General features: G+C 47.1%; 1 protein-coding gene across 1 annotated transcript in view; it reads right to left on the reverse strand.

Moving 5' to 3' along the window:
- The window catches only part of nalf2 (NALCN channel auxiliary factor 2), a 395,372-nt gene that overhangs the window by 34,364 nt on the left and 347,492 nt on the right, over nucleotides 1-13,516 (reverse strand). Inside the window, exon 2 of the mRNA XM_041196301.1 lies at nucleotides 4,096-4,267. Within this exon, the coding sequence (XP_041052235.1) occupies nucleotides 4,096-4,267 (172 nt within the window). The remainder of the gene's footprint in view (nucleotides 1-4,095; nucleotides 4,268-13,516) is intronic.

Consider the following 13,516-nt stretch of genomic DNA (forward strand, 5'->3'; position numbering starts at 1 on the left):
CAACACATGGGAGAGAACAACAAAGGTACGTATGTACCTTTCACCCCATAAGACCCTGAGCATCACATGGAGAGACAGCATCACCAATGACGAGTGTGACAGAGGACTGGTCAGAGGCACTTGCGGGACAATGTGACGGAGAGATGACTGATGCTGGCAGGACACGTCCTTTGCCTTCCGGACATATGCTCCACCAGAGTGGCAGTGGAGTGGGCCCCACCAGGTGGAAGGAGAAGATGGGGCTAGCTAAACAAGACCGAGAAAAATACATTTAAGGAGGATCTGCAAGAGTGGGACAGCATCTTGGCTGGAATGAAAGAGATTGTGATGGAGCAGGGCCAGTGGTGGAGTCTTACTTCCTATTGTCCCATATGGGACCGGAGTCTAAGAAGGGGGCATTGCGTTGCTTGAGGTGTGGGCAAGGAGGCTTGACTGTTTGGCACACCAGTGCACCCTGTCCAGCGAGTAATTGACAGGAGGTAACAGACAGACCGAGTACCTGGAAATAGATGCAGAAAACAGCAGACATGCTCCCATTACAAATGGACCTACAGAGGCAAAAAACAAACCAGGATAAATAAAAGCTGAATAACACTAGGGGCAGCATTTTACCCCCATTGGGGGGAAGTGTGGGAGCAGGTGCCAGCAGGCGGCCTCCCGATTGGCGCCCTTGGTCGAAGGGTGGGGGGGGGGGTGGGAGCGAAGCCATTTTACGTGTGGGGGCCAATTAAGGCCTGCCCAGCATGATGTCCGCCAGGAAGCGCAATGCGCTCCCTGTGTGGGCGGCGGTGGGGGGAGGTGGGGGGGGGGGGGGGGGGGGGGGGGGGCGGGGTGGTGATGGGGGGGTGGATTCCCTCAGCCAGGAGTGTGCTCTTTTGCGTGTGCAGGTGAAAAGGTGCACAGGTCTCCCTGAGACAAAGTGCTGCCTCAGGGAGATCGGCTCTGATTTAAAACTTTTGATAAACATGTTTAAAATTTTTCCCCACCATGTCCCCTCATGTGACATTGTCACATGAGTCGGGACATGTCCATAACTTTTATTTAAACATTTAATAAAAATTTAAATACCCCCTCATGGAGCCTCATCCTGCCCGTGGATGAGGTTTCATGCTTTTTCTGAGACCCGCCTGGTCTCATGGCCTGCCCGCCGACCCTAATGCTGGACGGACAGGCCCATCAATGAGGTTAATTCATTTTTTAATGGCTTTAACAGGCTGTGGACAGTCCACGCTCGCCGAACTGAAAATCTAAATGATGTGGGGTGATGTTGGGACACATGCCTGCTGTATCCCTGCGTCATTTTATGCGTCGGTGAGCGGGCCCCGGCTGGAAAAACCTGCCCTCGGTACTTTTGCATTACTGAACTTCATGTGGAAAACGGGCACGATTGTACCAGCTCAGAAAAACACAGCAGAGTTGCAGTGGAGAACACCCGCTCTTTCAGCACAGAGACCTGCAGAACCCTTGCTGTTGTTGGGGTCATTTCAATTTTTAAAAAAAAATGCTTTTTTTCCCTGCATGCAATGTGTTTAGAGAAATTTTAATCGGTATGCATGGCTCCATAATACAAAGCTGCCCATTAATCACCATTAATTCCACACAAGGCCAACATCTACAATGCTTCCTGTCAGTCTGTCTGAGAGTGACATTTACAGACACATTTGGCCATCCCTCTGCAACTTAGTTGAGACTGCCTCAGATTTTTTTTTGGAGGAGTGGTGTGGAATGATTAATTCTTTCAACATGTATTAATGGTAGCAGTTAGGTGCAGAAAGAAGCAAAGTCTTCAACCTACCTCACCAAAACCTCTGTGCATGTACAAAACTGATTGTCTTCTGTGTATCTGTGGCTTGGTTGGGTGCATGTGCTGGCGCCATGAAATGCGCCCATGCGGTCACTGTGTCATGTGTGCGTGTGTGTGTGTGTGTAGTCTCTCTTGCCAGGAGTGACAATGGGGTGATTGTTGTCCATAGTCAGTGAGCCTGAGGCCAGCTACAGCCCATGACTTCAGCAGCCCCAGGGGTCCCAGCTAGTCCTGCAGCTCAGAGTCCTTGCTGCAATTAAAACCCAAAATTAACAAAGATGGAAAATTTTAATAGTAATATAAATAAGGTGACCGGCAGATTTTCAAAAGTCAAAACTGGGACACGTTGAAAAGCCTTGGGAAGGTGGGATTCAGTGTTGATTGACATGCTGGATGACCAATGGCAGGCATCTGGGGGAGGTGCGGTTGACAGTAGGAGGTCATGTGATGACATCTCCCAGAATATGTCCAGCCAGAGTTGGCAAGCCCATTAAGATAACTAATTATTGAAGACAGTAGTTATGAATCAAGGGCTTTTGTTTCAATGACATTTCTGCCACATTTTCTTAGAAAAAGGCTTTGTTGGCCAGAAGATCCCAGAATCCTCTACTCTGCTCCATCTCTACTGTGCAATGCACAATGGTAAGACCAATCTCTATTTAAAAGTCTTGCTTATTTTCATTTGCACACTGGGTTCTAACAATAGATGTTTTCAGGCAGAAACTGGAATTTTAAACTAGCAAATGTACCTCAAGTTTGGAGATTTTGTTAGCACCCAGAGCGCACAAGCAGGAAAGCAGGCAATCTTTCAATGAGAAGTTTGGTTGAACGTGCCACGGCTCAACCGAACTTGCCTGCCAACTTCCTCAGCACTGATTCGTGATTTACTGCTGAGCATCGTCCGACTACCTTATCAAGTGCAGCCTGTGGTTGGCAGACATTGTTGTCAATCTTCTGTCATCATCCAGGGGCTGATACCCTCCCAGCTTCGGATGCCAATGAGAAGGACTTCAGTGCAAGTGGGAGCCTCCCAGTGTAGGTGCTTAACAGTGGGTGGCATTCCGATTCCCAGGGTGCAGCGCAGTGCTAGAGGGGGATTCCTATGGGTTTGTTGACAGTAAGTGGAAGACGAGTGGCAGGTTATAGAGGAGGAGACTCAGGGGAGCTGAAAACTGGGACATTTGAGCAATTTGGAGAAAATTGTTGGGACGCGGGACGTTTAGTGAAAAAAAGAGACTGTCCCAGCAAAACCGGGACACCTGGTCACCCCAAATATTTATCCCGCTTCATTTTAAATTGTTTGATGGCCCCACTCAATCTAGGTTTATTTCACCAGATCCTAAGGGCCAGGCATAATGAAATGATTCTGAACCAAAGCAGATCAGGAGGTCCCTGTTTAAATCCTTGACCCTATCTAATTTTAACTGGGGGGCAGGAACTGAATATAGGGAACTGAATCAATGCACTGATGCCTGCTAGAAAGCACATGTGAGCTAGAACAGAAAAAGCTGGAAAATACTCAGTAGGTCAAGGCCGCAGAGAGAGGAAATTTATGTTAATCATTTTTCTTCAAAGCCATAGCTCAGTTGGTAGCACTCTTGCTGCTAAGTTATAAGATTCTGGGTTCAAATCCCGCTCTAAGGCTTGAGTGCAAAAAATCAATGCTGGTGCAGTACTAAGGGAGTGCTGTGCTGTTGGAGGTGTCTTTCAGATGAAACGTTTAACTGGGGCCCATCTGCTTACTTGGGTGGATGCAGAAGACCCCATGGCACTACTTTGAAGAAGTGCAGTTAGTTATCCCCAGTGACCTGGCCAATGCTTATCCCTCAATCAACATCACAAAAACAGATTATGAGGTAATTTTCACATTGCTGTTTGTGGGAGTTTGCTGTGAGTTATTGGCTGCTGTGTTTCTACATCACAATGGTGAATACACTTCGCTGGCTGTGAAGTGCTTTGAAGTGGTTGCGAAAGGCACTACATAAATGCAAGTCTTTCTTCATCCCCCTCACAGTTGCTGCCTGACCCGCTGAGTATTTCCATTGTTGCCTGTGTTTATTTCACATTTCCAGCATCCACAGTATAATGCTTTTTTTAGTGCCTTTGAGTGTTTGTGAGGAACAGGATCAGGTTCAACTATGACTGAATCACATTCTGTCATTCACTGTCTAGGCGCAGTAAGAGATTGGAGATGGTGGGAGAAGCACTTGGAAGACATTTTTGAGAATTTCGCAAACATAGAGCTTGAGTCATAATTGTCTTTACCACATAGAACAGTATTGGATCTGTACCTGTGCAGATGAAGCTTGGCAACCCGCCATAGATTAGGTCTTCGTTGTCTGGTAGAATAAACGGACATCGAGCCTGGACTTCCAGGCAGTATTGCTTACAAGGAATCCTGCGAGGACACAGAAGCTGTGAGGCTTTGAAATACTCCGAGCACAGCCATGCTTTGTAGGCTGCCTAAAAAAACAAGGGAGGGGAGATTTGGGTTGGGGGTTAGAGGTTAGAGAAAAAAAAAACACACATTTAACAGGAGTCTACAAATATCCTGGCATCTGGACAGTTTAATGCAATTCATTTAAAAGTATTTACGTTGAATATTAAACTATCAGTAAGTCAAGCATGGCATTCCACTATGCCCTCTATTTCTCCTTATTTTCCAAAACCTGATCCAATTTCCCCGCCTGGCACTGCATCCAAGACCAGTAAAGTATGCCAGTTCCTCAAACACAGTTATGACTTGACAGAATCACTTGATCTTTGCTTACATTTCAGTGGTTTCCAAAAATAAATTTCCAAGTGTTTTTGATAATCATATCCAGCAAGAGAAATTGATTGACTTTGGATCTCAAACCTGAAACTCAGTGTGATAAATGAAGTTTGTTTTTTTGCGTTGATAGAGAACATTCCTCTTTTGGAAGCTTTTTATTCCCCTGTCTTAGATTATCTGAGCTCTGGAGTAGAGGCAGAAGAATGCCCTTCTCCCAGAACTCCACCAAAGCAGCTCTGAAATTGGGGAGAGGGAAAGTGACCCATGCTTGCCCTTACATTGCAGTTTCTTTCCCTTACTCTCTCCTTCCCTGTGGGGATGCGTATCACTTTACAGCTTCATTGTTTCACCACAGTTCCCAACGACTGGACCTCATCCACCGCAATCCAGACATTATGGAAGACAATTTTCAATTCCAATGTAAATCTGGTGGGCAGCAGGCAGGAAGCCCACTAGCCCCACCAGTCGACACCGATGGAAGGTTTGAACCATTTTCATGCTCCTCTTGGCCCTACGTGCATCCTATAGAAAACTTACCTTTGCTGTTTCTAGAGCAGCTTCTGTGATCCCCTTAAGAACTGCTGGTTAGATTGCTCTATGTCCAGCGCCAATGTGTAGGGCGGGCATGGTCTGCCCATGGTGTGTGATAATTGTGTTGAAGTCCCACAGCCAGATTAGGACCCGATTTAAATATAGGAATAAGGCTGTTTTAGGCAGAAGTGCTAATCATCCAGCTAGAGACCACTTAAAATTCAAATTAGGCAATTGGCGGTCGGAGGATTTTTATTGTCTGCCTATCGCCTCATCTTTCGGTGTGATTGGGCAGCTGGCAAATAAAATTACCGCCTGTATATTTGATGAGACTAGTGTTTGCAGGGATTATGGGTGGAATTGGATCTGCCATGATCTCTGATCAGATTGAATGGCAGAGCAGAATCGATGGGCCGAACGGCCTACTTCTGCTCCTATATCTTATGGTCCCACATTTGCATGAACTGCTGTCGTGGGTTGGAGAAAGGACTTTTTACTCGCAATGGTGGCTTTTCATGCTTCTTGCCTCCCAATTCCACCACATTAATCACGCCGTGTCACTAGTGGGGTGGATCTCATTCGCCCGCCCCACTGTTACATCAGGCCTTCAGGAAACTGGGTGCCATGTTTCAAGGCTGCCCCTGCACAGAGCCAGCGCTCTTTATAGGATAGGAAGCTGCTGAGAACTGATGGTTGCCAAAGGGAGGAAACATGCTGCCCCATATACAGCGATGCCTCCCTCGAGCGCCTACTGGATGCAGGGGAGGCCCGCCGTGATGTCCCCTAGCCCCACTCTGGGCGAAGACCATCAAGCAAGGTCACCAATCCAGCATGGGAGGCGGTGGCAGTGGTGGTCAGTGTCAATGCCCTGCAGAAGAGGACAGCCACCCAGTGCAGGAAAAGGATGAATGATCGCCTTCAATCTGCCAGGGTAAGTCATTCTTCTCATCACTCTCAACTTACACACTCACAAACCCATCACACATCCACAGGGATCTCACACCTCAAGGGGCAGCGCCATTAACTTTCACACACACCCTCACATCTCCATCAGGCTCATATCCTCTCGAGCTTAAGCCCTCATCCTGTCCATGGCTCCGCTTACCACACAAACATTCCATGTGTCCTGCTCACACTCTCTCTATCTATTTTCATGCAGGAGAAGCTGGCTCACAGCAGCAGGGAGAGGTCCCAGACAGGGGGTGGAGTGACCCACATTAGGCTCCTCACTCGCTTTGAGGTGCATGCCATTGTGCTGAATGGTGAAAATATGGACCATGCCTGCAGTGACGGTGAGGTTGACAGTGAACACATACCTGAGGACCCTGTACCACATCACCCCTCTTTCAACATCATCCCTCTCTCAAAGCGACAGTTAGTGCTCTCTCTCCTCCTTTTGACTTTGCTGCCTGCACTAATTATCTCTACTTTGGTTCACAGGGAGCTCTGCCAAGCGACCAACACTCTCAGCCGGCCAGTTCCTCAGCTCCATCCATGTCCTCACCTCCAGCCAAGAGCTGGAAATAAGCAGCCTGGAAGACCCATCACAGTGCTTACCCACACAGTCCATCAGTGCAGAGACACACACCTCGGTGGGACCTAGACCTAGAGCAGGCTTGGGTTCACAATCTGGTGGTCATCGCATGGGCATGTGTCTGCAGCAGGAGGAGGCAGGTTCAGCTGAGCTCCCCAGCGCTCAGAGGGCTGCTGGGGAAGAGGCATCTATGAGGTCCAAGTCAGATGAAGAGCCTCTGGATTTGGCCTTCCAACTCACCCTGGAGAGTCAGCAGAAAGTGGGGGAACATCATGCAGAGCTATTGAAAGCCCTCAACAGAGTGGCACGCAAGTCGGAGGAGTGCATCTGCCTGCTCTCTGATGAAGTGGTGCCCACATGTGCGCATATGAAGGTCTCCATGGGAAGGACGGTGGACGCCATGGAGACCCTGGTCTAGCAGAACCTGGGGATGTGTGTAGACCTGTACTCCATCGAGGTAGCCATGGGTGAGTTCCTGCAATGGCAACGCGAGAGGGAAACATGTCACTTCGACATCCCTCCAGGTGCTCCTTCCCCTCAAGGAGTCAAGCCAGGGCCCATGGGCACCCAAAGGGAGGAGAAGTGGCAGCTGGACACTCCTGGGTAATCCACTTAGGGATCCCAGAGGCTGCCTGCTTCCTCTGACCCCCTCAACATCTGTCCCCACAGAGGAAACAGCTGGCCCACAGAAGGACAGCCAAAGCAAGCCGGGGCCCCCAAGGACTCTCTAGAGGACCCATGGTAAAGTCATCAGGGGAAACAGGGCCAACCATTGCACAGGCTGTCTCCTCCCCTGTGCAGATGTCAGGGCAGTTCCTAGAAGAAATGGTGGACCTAGAAAACTTAAGAATTTCTGATCATGACCGGTTGCATGGGTGAACACAATTTGTCACTTTATAATCTGGAAATATATTCACTTTCACTGAATAATGTGTAATGGTGTCTTTCAGCTTCACTGACAGGCTGTGAGTCCTCCCCCTGCATCCTCCCACCCCCACAACACCACCACTAGCAGTTCAGCTGTATGCAGCCAGCCCACGAGTGATTCTGGAAGGAGAAGTGTGTGTGGGTATGGCCTTTCAGAGCCTCGTGAATGCACTCTCCCACACACGTGGATCCTTTCTCTATCACACTCACCTCAATGCTTGCCTGCTGGGGTTCTCTTTCAGTTGTCCATCTGAGCTGACCTGCATCTCTGTCTACCCAATGATCACACTCCCATGCAGCACCTATTCCCTCCCAACACAAGGCTCCTTTCACTTTCGATTTTGCAAGATGGTACTGGTGAAGTTTGTCTTTAGCTCCCCCGTCTTTCCCCCACCCCATCACCCATGTCCTTTCCCCATCACTGTTGCACCCCCAGCATCACCTTCCACCTCCCCACTGTCACCTGCCAGCCAGAACCCTTTCCAGGATGTCCAGGTGAACGTGCCCCTTCCCTACTTTCCTAAGAATCCCACCCCCGACCACATTGACCTCCTCGACCTCCTCCTCCCGACTTCCAGGGTCCGTGTCTGCCTCCGAATCCCCATCAACCATCCTCGCTGCCCCTTCTATCACTACCATTGCACCCTCACCCTTCCAAGCTACTGGCTCATTCTGCTCTCTCTCATTCTCACCGTTCCCTCCTACCATGCTCACCCTCATTTCGGTCCCGAGGAGGCAGTCACCGACCCCTTGCATATTCACCTAGGCATTCCCCCTCTATTCCTCCTCCACCCTTACTTCTTCCACCCCTCTTAACTCCTTCCTCCCCCTGAACTCCTCCGTCCCCCTGGACTCCTGCCCTCCTCCGAACTCCTCCCTCCACATGAGGTCCTTCCCACTCCAAACCTCTTCCCCAAACCGAACCCCTTCCCCTCCTGAACCCCTTCCCCCCCTCCCTTATGCCTTCCTGCCCCCTTATGCCTACCTCCCCAGTTGCCACATTCTCCCCTGTTACACCCTCCTCCCTTGTACTTCCACCCCATTCCCAAACTCACCACCCCAACAACATCGATTCCCCCGTCCCCACCCCATCCCCCCACCATCATCCCCCTCCAACCCGGTACACCTTCCTCTCCCAGTCAAACCTAGACCTTCCTCTCCACCCCCTCGATGATCACCCATAGAAGACCATGGCCAAGACACTGATGTCCCGAAGCAGACCCTCAATGCTGACCTTACATCTTCTGTAAGCTGCTTCGCAGCAGAGCCACGTCCATAAGAACCCACCCAACATGTGATGCATGTGTTCTTTCAGGTTCCAGTTGCTGTAGGGCTCTACCACCTTCTGCTCCATGGATGTCAGCGATGTGAGCAAGACCCTGACGGTAAGACCTGACTTCTGTACGTCACATGTGTCAAGATGTGTTCTGCTCCGGAGTGTTTTCCTGCCGATGTGGGTGGTATATTTGATTTGAGGGGATGATTCCGGTGAGCATGGTTTATGATCTGATGCAGATGTATTAAAATGAAGCTCCCGGTGTCTGGTGGCCCACCATTGACGGCTGGAGCGGACGATTGCAAACTGGTTTCACAATGTCGTGAAACCAATTTTTGGCCTTCCTGCCATGTTGTCTGCTCACACCCGCCATGATGCCTGACACCAACGGGCACGGAAATTTCCACCCCATGTGACTTTGAATGAGTATTCCCATTATAGCAGAAAGTACACTGTACACATCCTGCATTGGCTATTGCTCTGCCAGATGGAATTTGAGAATACAGATCTAAACTTTTACAGCATTTATGTAAGAGCATGGAAAAGTATAAAACCAAAATTAAGAACAGATAAATATCACATGGAAATCAGAACTTTCCTTCACAGAAATTATAAGGTATCTATTTGTTCCCTCCAAAACCTTTACCAGGATAGACTTGAGAATTTTGTAAGTTCAACTCACAACAGTTCACTAAACACTCAATCATCAGTTCCGACATGCTTCCATATATGAAAGATGATGGACATGCAGCAACCAAATCCACTTCAGATGGGGTGTCTTCAAGTGGTGCAGCTTTGCTGATAGCTGAAGAGGCGAATACTTGAGATAGGTTCTGCCTTGAGTGCCACACATGAACCTACCGAGTATCATTGTGGGTTCTAATTTTCGGTGTTACCGTCTGTTGCGAAGCCGCTGTAACCACAGGTCATCGTAGTAGCACATGCCAGCCCACAGGGGGTGTCGCTATTTTGCTATGTTGCCAGCTTGTGACACCCAGGTTCCTTAATCAATGTCTAGGCCCTTCAGGTTACATTTTCAAGCATCCTTGAAGCGGAGCCTTGGGCGCCCCTCTGGTCATCAGGCTCTGGCTACCTCTTCCATCCTGTCCACCTACCCAAGCCAACGAAGCCGCCTACTTGATAAATGTTAACCAACTTGGGAGCTCTGCCTTTGAAAGGACTGTCACATTTATGGTTTTGTCCTGCCAGGATATACCTATAATGTGCCACAGACAGCAAAGATGGACATTGTGGAGCTTCTTTTCTTGATAGCTATCAGTGTCTATGGGCAGAATGTTACGGCAGTGAGAGTTTACGTTCCCACTGTCGTCAATGGCATTTATAATGGCCCGCCGCATTTTACAACCCCATCCCTGCTGAACCGGAGCCACAAAATTCTGCCCCATGTTTCACAGCCATTCAGCAAGAAGCTGAGAACACAGGAGGTCTTGTAAACCTCTAAGGCTCAGCTTGATGTTATTCATGTGTCAAGGTGGTAGATTCTTTCTCAATGCACAGATCAAGTCCTACATCAAGGGACACCCACTTCCACCAGGCGTTATTTAGTGTGATCGGGGCAGAAATGCAACGTCTTATACTTATAGTCAATCATCAGTTGCTTCCTGACTTCATGGAAGCTGACTCACCCCTGGATTCAGCCAAGTTTCCTAGCAGATTTTTCCATAAACAGTAAGTGGCCTCCACTTTCATAGAATCACAGAATGTTTGCAACCCCAAAGGAGGCCACTCAGCCCATCGTGTTGTGTCTGTGCTGACTCTCTGCAAGAGCAACTCACATGGCCTTGCTCCCCTGCCTTCTCCCTGTAGCCATGAAACTTGTTTCTCTTCAGATAATTATCCAATTCCCTTTTGAAAGCCTCAGTTGAGTCTGCCTCCACCACACTCTTGGACAGTGCATTCCAGGTCCTCACCACTCGCAATGAGAAAAGGCTTTTCCTCATGTCACTGTTCCTTCTTTCGCCAATCACCTCAAATTGGTGTCCTCTGGTTCTTGACCTTTCTGCAAAGGGAACAATCTCTCTCCATCTGTTTTGTCCCGATCCCTCATGATTTTGAACACCTCTATCAAATCTCCTCTTAATTCTCCCTTCTCTAAGGAGAACAGCCCTCACTGCTCCACGTAACTGAAGTTCCTCATCCCTGGGACTATTCTCATGAATCTTTTCTATACCCTCTCTACTGCCTTAACAACCTTCTAAAATCGCATTTCTTAAGGTGTCTGCTGTTATCAAATTACATGCAATATGCCACAAAAACAGTAATGTATACCAATGAATTGTTTGTCAGGAAGCAACCTAAGTAAAATAGCTGGCATATAGTTGTGATCGCAACTGGTCTAAATGTTTACATAGGTCCAGCCAACAACTAAACATGTGCAAATGCATTTTCCATGCTAATCATAATTTTGCACTTTAAATCATTAATCTGTTTCAATTCCAAGGACAAAGTACAGTCCTCTGGTTCTCTAGGCTGAGGTGGATGCTGTTAATCATTTTGGAGTTTACAATGGTAGGCACCACTTCATTTTTATAGTTAAAATTTATGAACAGTGGAAAATATTCCCCAGACAGTTTAGAAAATTATACCACACTTATCAATACCCATTTAATCGGTTAGCAACATTATAGCCTAACTACAGTGTACCTTAAAGATTCTGGGGTGACTAGATTCACCAGAGATGGAGTGGTTCATTGCTCTCTGCAGCCACAACCAAGTTCCACAAAAAGTGGCCACAATTATTATCTTAGAGTCCAAGGTAAATGGTTGATTCTGAAAGAAGGAGAGGAGAAAGATGACCTAAGGCTCGGTAATGTTCATTTGAAATTTTCTTTGACATGAGCAGCAGAAATGCTGGTAAGATAATCCGTTCTGATAAGTGCATTCAACATGACCCCTTCCATCTGTCCATCTGACATTTGCTGAAGGGCCTTTGATAAGATTCTTCAATCCTTGGTAGAAAAAAGTATTTAATGCAATATTAGTGGATTTACCAAATCTGTTATAAAAAGCCAGTAGATGATAGGCAACCAGCTTAAATGATATCCCAGAGAATAGACCGTGATTTTGATGTTTGGATGTAAGAGATTATTCTGGAGATAGCTTGCAGGCATCACAAATCTGGAGAGAAACTGAAGGATTAAGGAAACTCGGAAAGCTAGTGCATTAACTTGTATCTTTCACTATCCCTATTCATGGAAAAGAGGAAGCTCAGATGGTTGCCACATTCTAGTTTGTGTTCCAGAGTTTTGAACATTTAGCCTTGATGACATTTTATTTTAAAATAGGTGCTTTATTTCGTGGCAAGAGTCGTCCTTGCTAAACAGGTTCAAGACAGGACAAGGCCCCTGTGCAGTCAACATACTCTATACAACAGACTCAGTACAAACCCCTAAGGCACTTGTGGAGAGATACAAACAGTGCTGCACTTTACCGGTGAGTGTCCCCTCTGCAGACTAAGTGGCGGACTGATCAACTTAAACTCAGCAAATGAGGAGGCTAATGCTTGGCTTCGTGGATTTGCATTCACTTAATAAATACATATTAAGGCCCAGTGAGATTTGTCTGATGGAATGGAATCAATTCTGGGGGCTGAGGTGCAGAGCCAACGGCTTATGCTGGGGAATATTTTGCACAGCTGGAAAGAGAAAAAAAGGACTTGCATTTATATAGCACCTTCCATGACCTAAGGATATCCTAAAGTGCTTAACAACCAATTGAGTACTTTTGGCATGTAGTCACCTTTGTAATATAGGAAACGTAGCAGATAATTGTACATATTAAAGTCCCACAAACAGCAATGAGATAATGATCAGAAAATGTGTTTTAGCGAGTTTGGAAATTAAAAGGTAGTTTATTAGATAGAGTTTTCAAACTAGGGCGAGGCTGGGAGGGTCCTTGGAAAATATTAGGCTAGTTTAATGACTCTGTATAAAAAGGGAAGGGGACATATCTAGTCCTCTGAAATTAGTCCGCTCCACTAAATTATAAAAACATTTCATTTGAGATAAGTTGATTGTATCATTTTTAACCGTAAAATGTCTTCAATGCTGTTTCATTTACGTTGCTCAGGAAATGCATCAATGCTTACTGCAAAACTAATCTATAGTAATAAATGTGGCATAGCCAGTGAGGCCCACATCCCATCAATGAATGTTAAAAAAAATTCTCTTGAAGTTTGAGTTCTCCAGAACAAGCACTCCTGTATTTCGTCTCTCTTGTACTGTCACAGCCACTGTGTGTAAGATCATGAACCCCCATAATGTCGTTCACCCATCAAGAGAAATGTCAAAATGACAAGTAGGCACTCTCATTAGCAAACTAAAGTACAAATGTGAGAAATGTATTGGTGAAAATAGTGGCTTCCTGTGGGGCCTGCGCTTTCTTTCTACAGTGCCTCTTCTTGGTGACAATATGTTGATCATTTTCCCAGGTGGTACCATAGCGGGAGAAGGAAGTGGGGTGCTAGCTGTTGGCTTTCCCTTAGGATTTTCTGGGATGCGTAGGGCTAGTTACATTCTTAAACAGGATTGGGAAGATGTCTCGAAAACTGTGGCACTTGTGCTGTGTTGATGTTTGCTTAATCCGGCTTTTCTTCTGGCTCTGCATTTGTCCTTTGGATTGGTAGCTGCAAGACATGGATGGTAACTCATC

This window comes from Carcharodon carcharias, chromosome 9 (genome assembly GCF_017639515.1).
Source record: "Carcharodon carcharias isolate sCarCar2 chromosome 9, sCarCar2.pri, whole genome shotgun sequence".
Classification (NCBI taxonomy): domain Eukaryota; kingdom Metazoa; phylum Chordata; class Chondrichthyes; order Lamniformes; family Lamnidae; genus Carcharodon; species Carcharodon carcharias.